Source organism: Amblyomma maculatum, chromosome 1 (genome assembly GCF_055883805.1).
Source record: "Amblyomma maculatum isolate TAMU_Amacu chromosome 1, ASM5588380v1, whole genome shotgun sequence".
Taxonomy (NCBI): Eukaryota; Metazoa; Arthropoda; class Arachnida; order Ixodida; family Ixodidae; genus Amblyomma; species Amblyomma maculatum.
Window position 1 is genome coordinate 406,164,436 of NC_139344.1, and position 14,113 is coordinate 406,178,548.

A 14,113-nucleotide genomic window follows, 5' to 3' on the forward strand; every position below is an offset into this window, starting at 1 on the left:
CTGCCACGGTTTTATTGCGCCTGCCATTTGTGCCTACTGCATACGATTATACGCGACGAGCCGAGCTGGCTGGAGTAGCGTTGCTTTCACAACAAAAACTAAAGTAGAAGGTAGTAGTTTGAACTTGTGCCTTAGCTCGCTTGGTAAGAGCAGCACACGCGAATTTCGGAGGACGTGGGTTGAGATCCTACGGGCCGATTGTTACTTTTGTTACACTTTATAACCATTTATCTCCATGATTACACCAATATTTCCCGTTCATGAACAAAGAAGAAATTACTCTGCTGTCGTAGGCTGCGGACTCCCTTCGTATGCATGTCATACGACCCTTCGTTCCCCTACACATTTTGTTGCTATATGTACTGCACTAAAGAAGTATGCACCTATGCTACGTGGAGGCAGGGAACAGTTCGTCTTACGACAAGCCATGTTCCTATAGGAACTGCATAAATACTCTTGCCAGGTGGGGCTAGCTATTCCAAAAAAAGTTTGGCAGCATTTTCACAGGACACATACTGCGTTCTTTTCGGCCTTTCTTCTTAGATACAAGACAAAAAGACAGACGCAAAACAAAAGCAGAATACAGGGAGGATAACTATGCGATGCCCAGTAGGCTACCATACACGTGAGGAGATGAACAAAGGGAGAAAAAGGAAGGAAAGAGCGGCGGTGACAAGCGTAAAGCTTTGAAAAGGTGAGCTGTGGGCTCAAAATAAACCTTTAGTGCAAGAGTTCTTTCTCGAATTGAGCTAGGTTCACCTAAATAGGCGCTCAGAAATCGCGAAAATATCTTGTCCTGACAAACCCCAGCGTTATTTTGCGTTGTGCTTTGGGGCAACTCTATCCCTAGTCTCAAAAACTACAGAATTGTGCCAAAAATATGATAAACTATTCTGTGGTTATGTCGCAAACGTCTGATTTTTCGGTTCTATAGTACTTTTCTGCAGTTCTGTAGTTTGTTCTGTAGTTCTGTAATACTTCTCTGTTGTAAATATAGAAAATTCTGCTCTTCCTATAGAAAGTTCCCTTGTTACAAGTTTCTTGTCAAAAACTGCACTAAAATTACGTCGTAACAACAGAAAATGTGCTGCAGTATTTTCCAACTGGGTCGGAACCGACTTTTCTGCTTGAGACAGCGACCTGACAGAAGATAAATAAATAGAGGTTTTATTTTTCTTTCTCCGTCCTGAGAGTAATAGACGAAATGCGTGTTTCTACTGGCCTGCGAATCATTTGTCGGTACGGTGACATTGTTGAGTCCCCGTGCCGAAAGGCTTCCCCCCCCCCCCCCCCCCCCATATAAATCCGTATAAAAGGAAATATATTGCCACGACAGCATAGACTACGCCTTGTTTGAGAGTCCGTGCACCTTGTTTCAATGGGGACGCCGCGGGAAAGATTTTTTTGACTGCGCTGTTATCTTCCAATCCTCCGCTCTCCCTTTTCAGCAAACGTCACTTGCGCGCCGATGGTATACGAACTCCGCGGAGGCACGGCGAGGGCATTTCCGTACGTTGTGTGCGTGACGCCAGAAACATGGACCTCTTTGGGTACACATGGACCGCACGTTCTAAGCGTCAGTCATTTTTGTTTCTGCCCCCTATGGTTGCGTCAGTTTAGCAGGATAGCTAATGCGCCAAGCACCGATTAGTATCTCGGTGGTGGCTAGATAGCTGGCAGTTCCTGTGATTCATTATGGAAAGCGTCAGCGCAAAAGAAATAGGAATGAAGACAACCGCTCAGCTACCAACTGTGTTTTATTCAGAAACTGGCCACATTTTAAACATTTGAATGCATCGCGTATCCGGTTATCATGTGCAACCATGAATGCGTATCCACCGCCAGTGCAATGCTTATTCTCTTCGTCACTGGAGGCCAGATAAAAGCATTCAGCTCGAGGGAGTGCCACCAAAAAGGAAGAAATGACCCAAGTTCGAGCGGAACTCTTATTTTCGTCATAACAAAAGCGGAATGTTTCAGCGAGGCTTCCACAAAATCTAAAAGAAAAATAAAGGCGCCAAGGCGAGGTTAAAAGGCATCGAACGCACGTATTCCTATACCCCCATGACAAGCTTTCGCAAAATATAAATGAAATTTTTAAGCATATACAATGTATGAATTTGCTGTTTTTCTCCGCGTTGCCAGCTGTTAAAACCTATGCGGTATCCTGTCATAAAAAAAGAAAAAGCGGGAAGGAGGCGCAAAAAAGAATGCCATAGGCGACATCTCTCGTCAGGAGCGCAGTGCGTCAACTCTCATACAGACAACTAAAAAAAGGACTCCTGAGCACCAAATTACTAAGGCCACGCATAGAAAGCACTGCATATGCTGCGCCTAATGCAAAGTCGAAAACAGCACAGACAACTATTGCACATGTCTGCGAAGTGCAGCTGTGTTTCGCAGGGCAGAGAAACTGTTTCAATGCTTTTCAGCCGCAGCGAGCCACTGCACCATTTGCGTGCATAGGGACATGTTTGTTCTAGAGCATATCTTTATTTGTATGCATAGACTTTTTTCCCTTTTTTTCCCCTTTGTAATTGGGAATCCAAAAGAAAAAGGGAAAATCCATTGCAGTAGCTGTCTGATTCTCAGATTTCTTATGCACATGAATACGTTAACAGTGAATGTCTGCTCAGTATACGAAATCCCGAGCATCCGTGTTTTCTCTCTCCCCTCTAAATCGTTGCCGGGCTTCTTCCTCAATAGTTTCTCCTATTTAAATCAAAGATAATTCAAGACATCACCATCCTGTAGTAAATGCGTTGCATCTTTATGATCACCTCTACATCCTGCGAAATGCCAGGGTTAGAGCACGTACAATGCGAAGTCGATTTCATTTTTTTTAGACTCTTCATCAGGTAATTTTCACGAACACTTCCAGTGTTTCCGTTTGCTAAAGAAAGTATTCATATTTCGCAATTTATTGCGTAGTACTGCGGGCTTCTTGCGTACCTTGGCATTTAATGCCCCAGGCAGACTACATGACACAGCTGAACTCCATTCAACTCCCTTCACTCATCGCCGTCTTTATCTTGAGGGGGCCGTTTTCAAATGAGGTTTAAGGAAGTTTCTAGGGAAAGAAGATCGGTGATTTCGCTGCATGTGTCTGGGGAGTACTCTCGTTTCCAATGCGCTTTAGTTCCGAGTAGCTAAATAAACTTTTTCTTCAATAACTGTATTTTTGCTCTTGAATATATCAGACGTTATCGCATAAAGTTAGTATTTCAGCTTGGTTAGTTCTGTTTCATTCACCCGACTGCACCGTATTCTCGCTTGACTGCGCCTGCGTCACTTGTTTTGATCTGTTGCACGCGCGCACACACACGCAGCTCGCCGTGCAGACGGCAGGCAGAACAGTAGCACGGTACGGTTATTACTCGTTATACGACTAGAATGCACCAAAACATGATCACGCTGATAAGCACTGTGAACTGAACGATGGAAAAGAGTGGCGATGGGGACGTCGACCCCATTGAGTAATTCTTACTCTTACCTAGATTGAGAGCAGTGCTGTAATCCCCCCACCATGAGCGCGCTAATTATCATGAACCTAGACCGCCGCCGGAGAGCTACCTGGGGTCCTATTTTTGACACACATGACCGCCGTTCAACGAATTGTTCTTTCTCTGATTGGCTGTCAAAAAGTCACGTGTTTCAAACCTGTGGCGCGAAATTGCCGTCTGTCGAAAAGGTTTCTTTGTGGTGACGTAAAAATGAAGTGAGCGCGAAAACAGATTTTCAGCAGTGCTATTCATGATGCCTGGATGGTATCATGAATAGCACTCCATCTATCCATCCATCCATCCATCCATCCATCCATCCATCCATCCATCCATCCATCCATCCATCCATCCATCCATCCATCCATCCATCCATCCACCCATCCATCCATCCATCCATCCATCCATCCATCCATCCATCCATCCATCCATCCATCCATCCATCCATCCATCCATCCATCCATCCATCCATCCATCCATCTACCCACACACCCGTCCATCCATCCATCCATCCATCCATCCATCCATCCATCCATCCATCCATCCATCCATCCATCCATCCATCCATCCATCCATCCATCCATCCATCCATCCATCCATCCATCCATCCATCCATCCATCCGTCCATCCATCCGTCCGTCCGTCCGTCCGTCCGTCCGTCCGTCCGTCCGTCCGTCCGTCCGTCCGTCCGTCCGTCCATCCATCCATCCATCCATCCATCCATCCATCCATCCATCCATCCACATACCTCTTCTTTGCCCAGCAGCTAGCTGCTGGAGATGTATGTGAGTGTAGAATTGGTGACTGTCATGCTTGGACGCTGTTTATGTTCTGCGGGGAAGAAAGTGCTAGTATGTCCTTGGCAAAGAAGAGGATGATGAGAAGATGTACTTGGGTGTAGAAGAAGAAGAGTGGTAAAGAGGAAGTGTGTGTTCAGATCCATATTAAAGTTGGTAGTGTGCGCGTGTGTTGTGTCTTTTCGCATGTGATTGTGTTTGTTGCGCTACATTTCTGGGTATTATGCAGCACCAACTTGCTCCTCAAGCTGTTATTTTGAGATACAGTTCCATTTCGTTCTTTGCTCTGTTTTTCGCTGTTATTTCATTCTTGATTGTTTACCTTGTGACCCACTCCTGTAAGAGCCTGTAAAGGCTTACAGTATCTATAAATAAATAATAAAAAATAATGGAGATGTACAAAATTTAAAAAACATGATAGATGAAATAAACAGTAAACTACAGTTTATATCGCTGTTTAAATTTAATCATTTACAATGTATAAGGCTCAATATTCAATGAATTTGGTTGAAAAATGTTGACATGAAGAGTACATTCTATCGCCACCGAAGGGAGCGACATCAAGCAGAAAGTTGCAGCTAATCGCAAACTGCGAAGTAAGCGCACGCGAGCAAGCTGGGCCAACTAGGGCAACCGTTACTTCGTCAGCGGCAACATTCTAATGTAACGAGCGTCAGCGCGTTGGCGCCGAGGTCACCCAGACAAGCAAGAACATGAGACGTTCGCTCCCTACAAATGTCATCATTCGCGTAACTGCCCTTGTCCGTCAAGACCAGCATCCAGCGTATGTGCTGTTTCACGAGCGGCAGGTTATGAGGCATCGATATGGACCTTGATTACGGCGATTTCGGGCCAGCGCTGTCAGAGTTGGAGTGGTGTTTGCACCTGCGCTCTGCTGATTAAATACTCAAGCACAAATATCGGAGTATTGCAGAACTATAACAATTCATGTTCCGTGGCTGTTGTACGTACTGGTGGCTCGAATAAACTGTGGCCTAAAACGTTTGCTATGATTTGACATTCCGAACAGCGAAAGGGCAAATATGGGTCGTTTTCAAGTAGACATAAGACATTGCTTGAAAAATCTTCTAATGAAACTTCTTCGAGAGGTTTCTTATCAAATTTTCTTCAAAGGTTTCTGATTAAACCTTTTTTAGACGTTTCTGAAGAAACGTTGCACTAGAGATGTTTTAAATAAGTTGTTGTGGAAACTACGTCTTTGAGATGTTTTAATCTAAAGCTATGCGTTTTTGTAAACTTCTGCAGCTGTTTACAGAAGTTTATTAGACGTTCTCTGTTTCGTGGGCTGCCTGCGCTGGGTAACCACAAGCGGCACCGACAGCTGTCGGCTACACTCAGTTTTGCTCGCCAAACAGGGTCACATCGACACTTCTCGCTCGATGTGCACGCGCTTTGTGATGTGAGCAATTGTCGATTTGGGGTTACTACTACCAAAACTACACTCGATAGCCACAAGCAACCGCTAAAACTTGTGAATGTACGCTCCGTAATCGCCGAAACAGTAGACCCGAACCCCGCGCACTCGCGCTAGGCCTACTCGCCGCGGAACGGGCCGGCAGTTCGGCGCCGACTAACACTTCTGGCCAAGGTCATTCTTGATGAGAAGGGGGAACATTTTAAGTGTAGCTGCATGTTTTCTTTTTTCTAACATGGTTAAGCTACAGACAAGTGCAGCTGTTGAGGCTTAACTCACCAGATGTGTTCTCGCTCGGCCTCCGATCTGACCAAAACAAATCGGGCCACCATTCGCTAATCAATTATGTTGGCGTCGCGGGTTGAAAACCTCCCACTACCGCGATAGACGACTGTTGGTGGCGCTGGCGTCGTCGCCGGTGTAATGCGAAAGAGCAGTGCGTCGATAAGATATAAGAAACCGAACCGCACTGTGACCGCATGCATTATGCTTAAGAAAACATACTTACTCTATATCGCTTTTGTGCAGTCACATCCTTATCAAACACTTCTGTATGAGGGACGAGCACTGTGTCAATCGCCCACAAAAGAAAAAGAGGTGTGTGCTTTGATATTGCAGCCTGCATTGCAGACGACGGTCCGCCGCCTGTTCTGTTGAGACGTAACACGAGCATTTCAAAATGGCGGTCGCTCTCAGTGGGAAGATTTTTGCCGATTCCGATTTCTATAGCGTTTTTTGTAATATCCGCCGCGCGCTAGGCGCTTCGCGAGTAAAATCGGTGACTTGTATATTATTCGCACAATTATAAAACTCAAATACATCGAATGACCCTTTCATTGCTCCTTTAAACGGGTTATAAGACGTTAGTAAATGTTTCGCTTAGGTATATTGAGGGGGAGCTGCAAAACATTACAGGTCCGTTGCTGACTCCGTTGAGCTTAAGTAAACCCATCTTTTGAACGGCCGCAGAAGGAGATTCCGATACTTCTGACATTGTCTCCTTCCTTCACTGTTCTAACGATTTCCCAGGGTAACAAGAATCTAGTTGCGCATTAGTCTGGTCTCGCTATAGCCTTCTCCTTCTACGCTGACCTTCCTATATTGTTTGCGTAGCGGCCTCTCAGCCAGAGTTAACCATTGCCAATTATTGGAGTGTGTTGGTACTATCCTATAGCGCCTGACATTGCCATCATGTTCCCAATATTAGGCAGATGATTTGTGGTGCCTCAGTTCCCATGCCAGCCTCCGTTGTGTAGCGCCGACATTGAAGAGAGTGAGAGCCACAAATGCACGCTTAGCACCTGCTCCTGTGACAAACCTTCGCTAAACTCCTGGGACCGAATTTTTGTGAGCGTGACGTCAAAATGACATGACCATGCGCAACCTTCAGTGGTCAATTGTGACGGACTACGAAATCATCCAATGAACAGTCATAGCTCCGCTCCGGTCGCATCAGTTCACTGTATTGCCTAGTGTCACGTCTGTGGCGTGAGCCCGACAAAGGGCTGTCTTCTTTTTGTAAACCGGCGCAAAAAATACTCAATAAATGAAATGTGTAATATTTTATTTTGCGTACAAGCCATGTTTTAAAATCTATAACATGATGCGAACAAGAGCGTTCAGAATTTTAGCGCGAAGGTATGCTGACAGTGTCAAAGCGTGCACATAGCGGCCTAAAAGTAAACAGCACTCAATGGCCAGGTGCTGCTTTTTCACGCCTCGTCCAAATCGCGGTACTGTGTGAGTGTTGTGATTGCGCGAAAAACTTGATTTGAGGCAGTTGGGGCGAAGAGTTTGCAGAGATAAACTTTCATGGAGCGGTCGGTACGAAAGCCGACGAAGACATGCGGAGTTGAGTGCTTTCTGTCGGCGCATATATCGATCACAAAAGCACTCAAAATGGCCGCGTGCAGGCATGTAATGTGTGGTTCTATTTGGTTTTCTTTGGGAAATACAAGGCGACCATGAAGCATATAGTGTGGGCCAAAATGAAATTGTGCGGCCGCATTATCATCTGCCTATATGCAGTCGGGTAGTTAGGAACGAACACGACCATGGGAATGCTGCCGCTCTTGCCGGCACTGAACACGAAGCCTTCATTCACTGTATTAGCAGAACGGTCCACCCACTGTGGCACTGCGGCAGGGCTTTTGATGTAACGTAGATTGTAGTGTGCGTTGTAGTCTTTTCGGTGTTCTCCATTACTGCGTTGTTTCCCTTATGAGCGATGCCCCCTACAAACACACCGTTTTCCAGATGCATCGTTGATGTTCACACCTGTTTGTGTACCATACGCGGATTTTATACTTCTGTTACTGTCAATGTAAGCAATAAAACTCGTGATACACGTATTCATTCTATTTTTGAGCCTTATTCTTGATATGCTGCTCTATTTAGTATTAGTAAAAGCCACTAATCTCACTCACCAAATTTAAACCCTCTGTGATTTGTTCTGTGCACCCTAAAAGTATTTGCAGGCCTGTAGTCCCGATAAGCTTCTTATGGGGACTGCATTGTGCAAACATTATACATACCACTAATTGCGTCATTTTTCTGCACTATCATGGAATATACTTGCTTTCCTCCTTCTGAAACGTGTAAAACCTGTGATAACTACCGTGCAAGTTTACAGTCATTAAACAATTATTGTTTTGTGTCGCCTCTGCTTCTGTGTAGCACAGTTGCGCAGCACGCGTGTTAAGGGTTATAGAAATCACTTCCGATACTATTGCAGGCAGTTGTGCTCGCTGCCGCATATGCAAGTGTGTGAAATGCTGCAGCAAAATAAAAGTGCGCTTTGGACACACAAGCTGCTAAAAAACCCTGTTTTCCCGTTACGACAAGCATCGCGATTGCTGCATTGTTGTGAAACACCTTATTTGTGTATTCAAACACATGAACACACATACAACCACCAACTCGCACTGTTGTGAGCAACAATGAAGGGGAGTGTACGAATACTAATTTGATTTGGTGGATGAGGTGTTTCAACGCATGTTATGACTCGAGAAGATGCTTCTTCACCACGGCAGGTTTCTTGGTGCAGACATAAATATAAAGAAGCTGGTACTTGGCTACCTGTGACGAGTTGGTCAGCTACATGTGATATATCAAGGCCGGCTGCTGGTAGGATTAGCGCCGCAGCTGTTGTCGCACCATGTATAGGTGTGCCAGCCTCTAGTGGCGGGTTCTCTGGAACAGGGTCACAACATGATTCTGCATGGTTTTTCTCTGGAGGTATAAATGGCACTAGTGATCTCACTTCCAAGTAAGTGTTACGCAGGTGTGACCCTTTTTTGTCCATGCTAGCAGCACCCTCTTATTCGGTAGGCACGAATACATTCAAATAATTTATGCAACACGGCACATGGTGCAATCAGGTAGGCTACATGCTCCGGCTGCTATAGAGGAGCATCACCACAATGTCGCCTTGTCATACTTTGTCCCCCACTGAAATATTGCACACGATATTTTCAGAAGGGTATTATAGGTACATATAACTAAAGCAATGATCGATTCCATCCCAGACATTTTGTCGCAACAACAGTGCCTCGACGACTTAAGCTAAACGAGCGCATCGAAATTGTTTCACTGTGAAAGTTTATGTCCCAGCGAGAGATTTCCGGAAAGGTGTGCCGTCGTCAGAAGAGAGTCAACCGCATTCTTCGAGATTTTAACCGAGACAACTCGTTTGAAGACGCCCCGCATGAAAGGAGGCCAACGGCGGAGAAAGACGCTCTGATAACAGCTGCCGTCGTCAATGATCCTTTCAAGACTGTTAAGAAAATCCAAGAAGAACTTCGGTTCCGCCTATGCCTTTCGTCTCTCCGGAAAAGACTAAATGCGGCCGGTCGGAAGAGCCGCGTGGAAGCGGGAAAGCCGCTTTTGACCAGTTAACATCGTAGGAAGCGTTTGGAGTTCTTTCCCCTCTTACGCTTCCGCGTAAGGCTTACTGCCGAAATATACGAGATTGCTGACACTGCTCTTCCTATCGCCGTTAACGGACCTTTTCCTGACAGGTGTTTATTTTCCAACATGACGGCTGCCCGGTTCACATTGCGTCCTCTGCGCAAGGCATTTTAAACACCTCTGGCATTGCATAGCTCATCTTAAAACCAAGAAGTTCCTACCTGAACATCATCGAAAATGTTTGGGGCCTAATGAAGGCACAGTTCGCTCGTTCAAATTTGAGGAACATTGAAGCAGACACACTGAGGGCAGCAATTGAGAGGGAGCGGAATGTTCTCCGATAAAACCCAGGCTTGACAGAATCGCTGTTAATTTCTATCCCTAAACAGATAAAAAATCTGAAAAAATGATTGGTCACTGCTTCGAAATAATAGGAGCAAGGTCAAAGCACTCAGCCTGTTGATAATGCATATGAAGCATTCGTTTCTTCTAGAAGCCAATAAAGAATGTTTGAAATGAATTTGCGTTTATTCAACATAATGGGCAAGCATCGATGACATTGCCATTTTCAGAGGTAGTTCATTGCCTAGACCTCACCATGCTACTGTGGTCACAAACGAAGCGATTCTTTACATCCATCAATGAAATTCTCGAAAACCACACGTCAGGCATACCCATTTAAGGTGAGAGCCTAACTTGGCTATTTGACACCGTCAGTGTCCGCAAAATCTGTCCACAAAATGTGTAGCCAGATGTGATGTCATCAGTTTGATTTAGCCTTTATGAAAAAATCGCCCTCCACTGGGAATCAAACTCCTTGAATGCTAAACTACCATGGCACACCAGGCACGGAAGATACATAACTTAATTCTCCCTGTGTAGTGTTCCATCTGTCTCCACAGCAACATAGGTGTGGCGACCACGAAGTAGGGAACGTGAGGATATCAAGTAGGGAACGTGAGGATATCACGTCGTTATGAGAACGCGACGCGACAGAAGCGACGCCGTGCAGCCAATCCCACACTTGAATGAACACTGGAGGCAAAGCGCGCCATGGAAAGGAAATTTCCACTGTACGGCACGAGTCTCGAGTTCGCTAAGCTCTACAAGTGGCACGCGATAGATATACCGTGCGCAGCGGCAATGCTCAGGTATTCGCACTTCTCCAGTGAAGATTTTGCAGTTATCTAGGAAGTTTATTTAAGATATTAAAAGCACGCTAAGGGGGCTGCCATATTTCGTCATAACACAGATTTCGACACTAAAGCTAGGAAATATAATAGAGACATCGAGCATTTGATCCAAACTGGCTTTATTACTTGCCGTGTCCTTCCTTTGCTTACCTTGTTTGGAGTCTCAGAAAAGAAACGAAAAAAAAAAAATTAAATTAGAGGGAGACTGCACATACTGGAGCATCTCTTTGATAATGTGTAATTACACATACTCTTTAGGGGGTCTGTGTCTGCCTCAGCAGCAAACACATTACCGAAGCCACTTGTAGCTTCGTAGCGCCGATTCCAGATAATATCGAAGAATACGTCACGCGCTAAGCGATTACTGCTTGATTGCTAAAGCAAAAAGAAGAAAAAATTTAAAACGTTTCTTGCCCAGACGAGGGTGGCGGCTACCTAAGGAGCAGCAAACAGAGTCAGGGAGCTGTCCTTATTAATAGAAGGGCCGCAGACATGCGGCTTTTATTAATTTGCTGGTAATACCCTGAATGATATAGGCAATACCGCGAATATATCTCATGTTTGTGCACACTCAAGCTGGTCGCGGCTTTATCAGTTTATTTGTCACGCAAAGATGCATCAGGATATATCTCCGATGATTGCGACTGCGCTCGTCGACTTCCACGTTGTTACGGGTTGTTGCATCGCCTTTGACGGGATTTTCCTTCGCAGACAATAAATTGAGCTTTGACGAGCACGTCATTTGACCAAAGGTCGATGCAACAAGTTGCGTTACTAGGAACGAAACGCGTGCAGAAGCCTATTGCCAGCGGCGTCAATTAAATGATGATGATGATGATGATGAACGATGAGAAGGGCCCTTGCGAACTGTGATGCCAAATATTAAACCACTTAATTTATTTATTTATTTGACCATGCTGTTAGCTTCTTTAAAGGCTGTTACAGGAGTTGGAAAAACTGAACACAGGGGTATACAGAACACTAAAATAAGATATAAGATATAAAATATAAGATTACACCGAACAACTAGAAAGTAAATATAATATTTATGCGCCAAATGAATACAGTTTACGTTTTTTTATTAAGAAAAACATGTCACGTCTGTAATAATATTTTAACTTGTTTTAGCGACTTCACTTCGTCATTCTGCATCTGCCATGGTAGAAGGATCCCGTGGTACCGAAACTCTCATAGTAGTCTGTGTGTCGACTCTGAGCGAGGATTTAGTTTCTTGGCGAGCCCTGCGAACTTTGACGCAAAGCAAACACGTGAAGTTGGGGCGTCAAGAAAAGTCATGACGTCACAAGGGCGTATTATTGGCGGGAAATTGATTTTTTTTTTTTCACCTTTTGGACGAAGAACAAGGGCGAAGACTATGGGAGACAGAACGATGCTCAGATGAGGTGGAAAAAGGGCACCGTAACTGTTCAGCCAACTTTACTTGACACTAATTTCTACTGTCAAGTTTTACGTTAACTGAAAGGTTACGGCATTCTCAACCACCTTATCATAACATCGTTCTGGACCTGTCGTCGTTAGCCTAGTCTTTCACCGCGCGTCATGTAAATGCATTCTGTGGCTTATTTTTTCGGGCACATTTATAAATATAAGGGACCTTCAAGATAATTTGGTAAGCACGCGGATAAGAATTACATGGGTTGAGTGATTTAATTGGTTTTGTGTGGTTTGTGGGGTCTTTACGTCCCAAAGCGACTCCGGGTATGAGAGACGATGTAGTGGAAGGCTTCGGGAACTTGAGCCACGTGGGGTTCTTTAATGTGCACTAACATCGCTCTGCACACGGTGCCTGGCTTTTTGCCTCCATCGAGAAGCGGCTGCCGCGGCCGGAATTCGATCCCACATCCTTGGGCACAGTAGTCAAGTGCCCTAACCATTGCATCACCACGGCGGGGCCTGATTTACCTAACTGTTTTAACTATGGGCACAAATGAGGGAAGCTAAGCTGCATCGTAAGCTAGCCTTTATTAACTCACGATTACATACATAGAAGCGTCACGACAATACATTTCTTCAACTTCACGAAGGCCACCACCTTTCATTCGTCTATCATGGTCTTACACGGTGCACGCGTCGTCATTTTCTATAAGCAAGCATTTTTAATTTTCAAAATTTGTGCAATTTAATTGAATTTGTTGCTATTTTCTTTTTCTGTTTGTATATTTATTTCTGAAATTGTGCTATAGCGTCTTTACACTATACCAGGAGAAATATGGTCCCTGTCTCAGAAAGTCGGCATAAGGTATTGGTTAGCGCCCTCAGCCGAGACGCGGAATGATGGTGGTTCGAGTCCAGGTGTGGACGCGGTCAAGGGCACACTCCGGTGACAGGCTTTGCTGCCATGGCCTGACAACCCCATTCATGAGGCAATAAATGATTTCGCATTGAAATGCGGCATATATATGGGCTCTGGAGTAGCGACGTTAGTTTCTCCATGCCTATGCTGCTTTGAGGCACGTGCGGACATCGCAGGATTGTGATGTTTTAACGGTGAAGTGAGGAGATATTAGGAGCTATATTTGGCGACTTGTGAATATTGAGGTATGCGTATGTTTAAGTGTTTCCTTTCCGGCTGATTTTGCTATTAATAAAGGAAAATAATGCGACAGTAATAGAGAAGTAGCGTTTTGGAGGTAAAGAAAAAAAATCTTAGAATATAGTGGACCTGATTCAAAGCTGGATATTGGGCGGTTTTATTTTTTGCTTGGCTGTGGATAATTTTTTCGAAAGCTTAGTAACAGAGGGAGTATATCGACGCCTTTATAGGGCATTATTTGCACACTGCACCCATTCTCGATGAAAGAGTGAAATATGGGACAATCTAAAAGTGTTCCCAGCCCTACTTTGCCTGGTTACGACATACCCAGTTATCCACTGTACGCAGGTAAACCGCACCCTGGCGTCTGGGGCCAATGTGCTCTTCCTGAACGCTGGCGACTACTACCAGGGCAGCATCTGGTTCTACGTCCTGGGGCCCCCGGTCGTTGTCGACGCCGTCAACTACCTGGGACACGACGCCATGGTAAGAAGAGAATGCAGATCAGATGAATCTAAGCTGCACTAGGCGCTGTTCTTGACGCAGCCTTGACATTGATGGGGTTGGGACAGCCCCGATAGGCGGGGTTTGGTCACGTTAATAGCCCCTGGAGGCTTTTTTACAGCACTATGCGTGTGCGCTCCATAAAAGAATTAAAGGACGAGGTTCGATGACGAGGGCAGGGTGTAATGCAGCGTTCTGAATTGCGTTGCAGTGATGAGCCA

At 45.1% G+C, this 14,113-nt stretch overlaps 1 protein-coding gene across 1 annotated transcript in view; it reads left to right on the forward strand.

Moving 5' to 3' along the window:
• Positions 1-14,113, forward strand: part of LOC146208810 (protein 5NUC-like) — a 62,539-nt gene that overhangs the window by 20,950 nt on the left and 27,476 nt on the right. Inside the window, exon 2 of the mRNA XM_084596125.1 lies at positions 13,737-13,874. Within this exon, the coding sequence (XP_084452251.1) occupies positions 13,737-13,874 (138 nt within the window). The remainder of the gene's footprint in view (positions 1-13,736; positions 13,875-14,113) is intronic.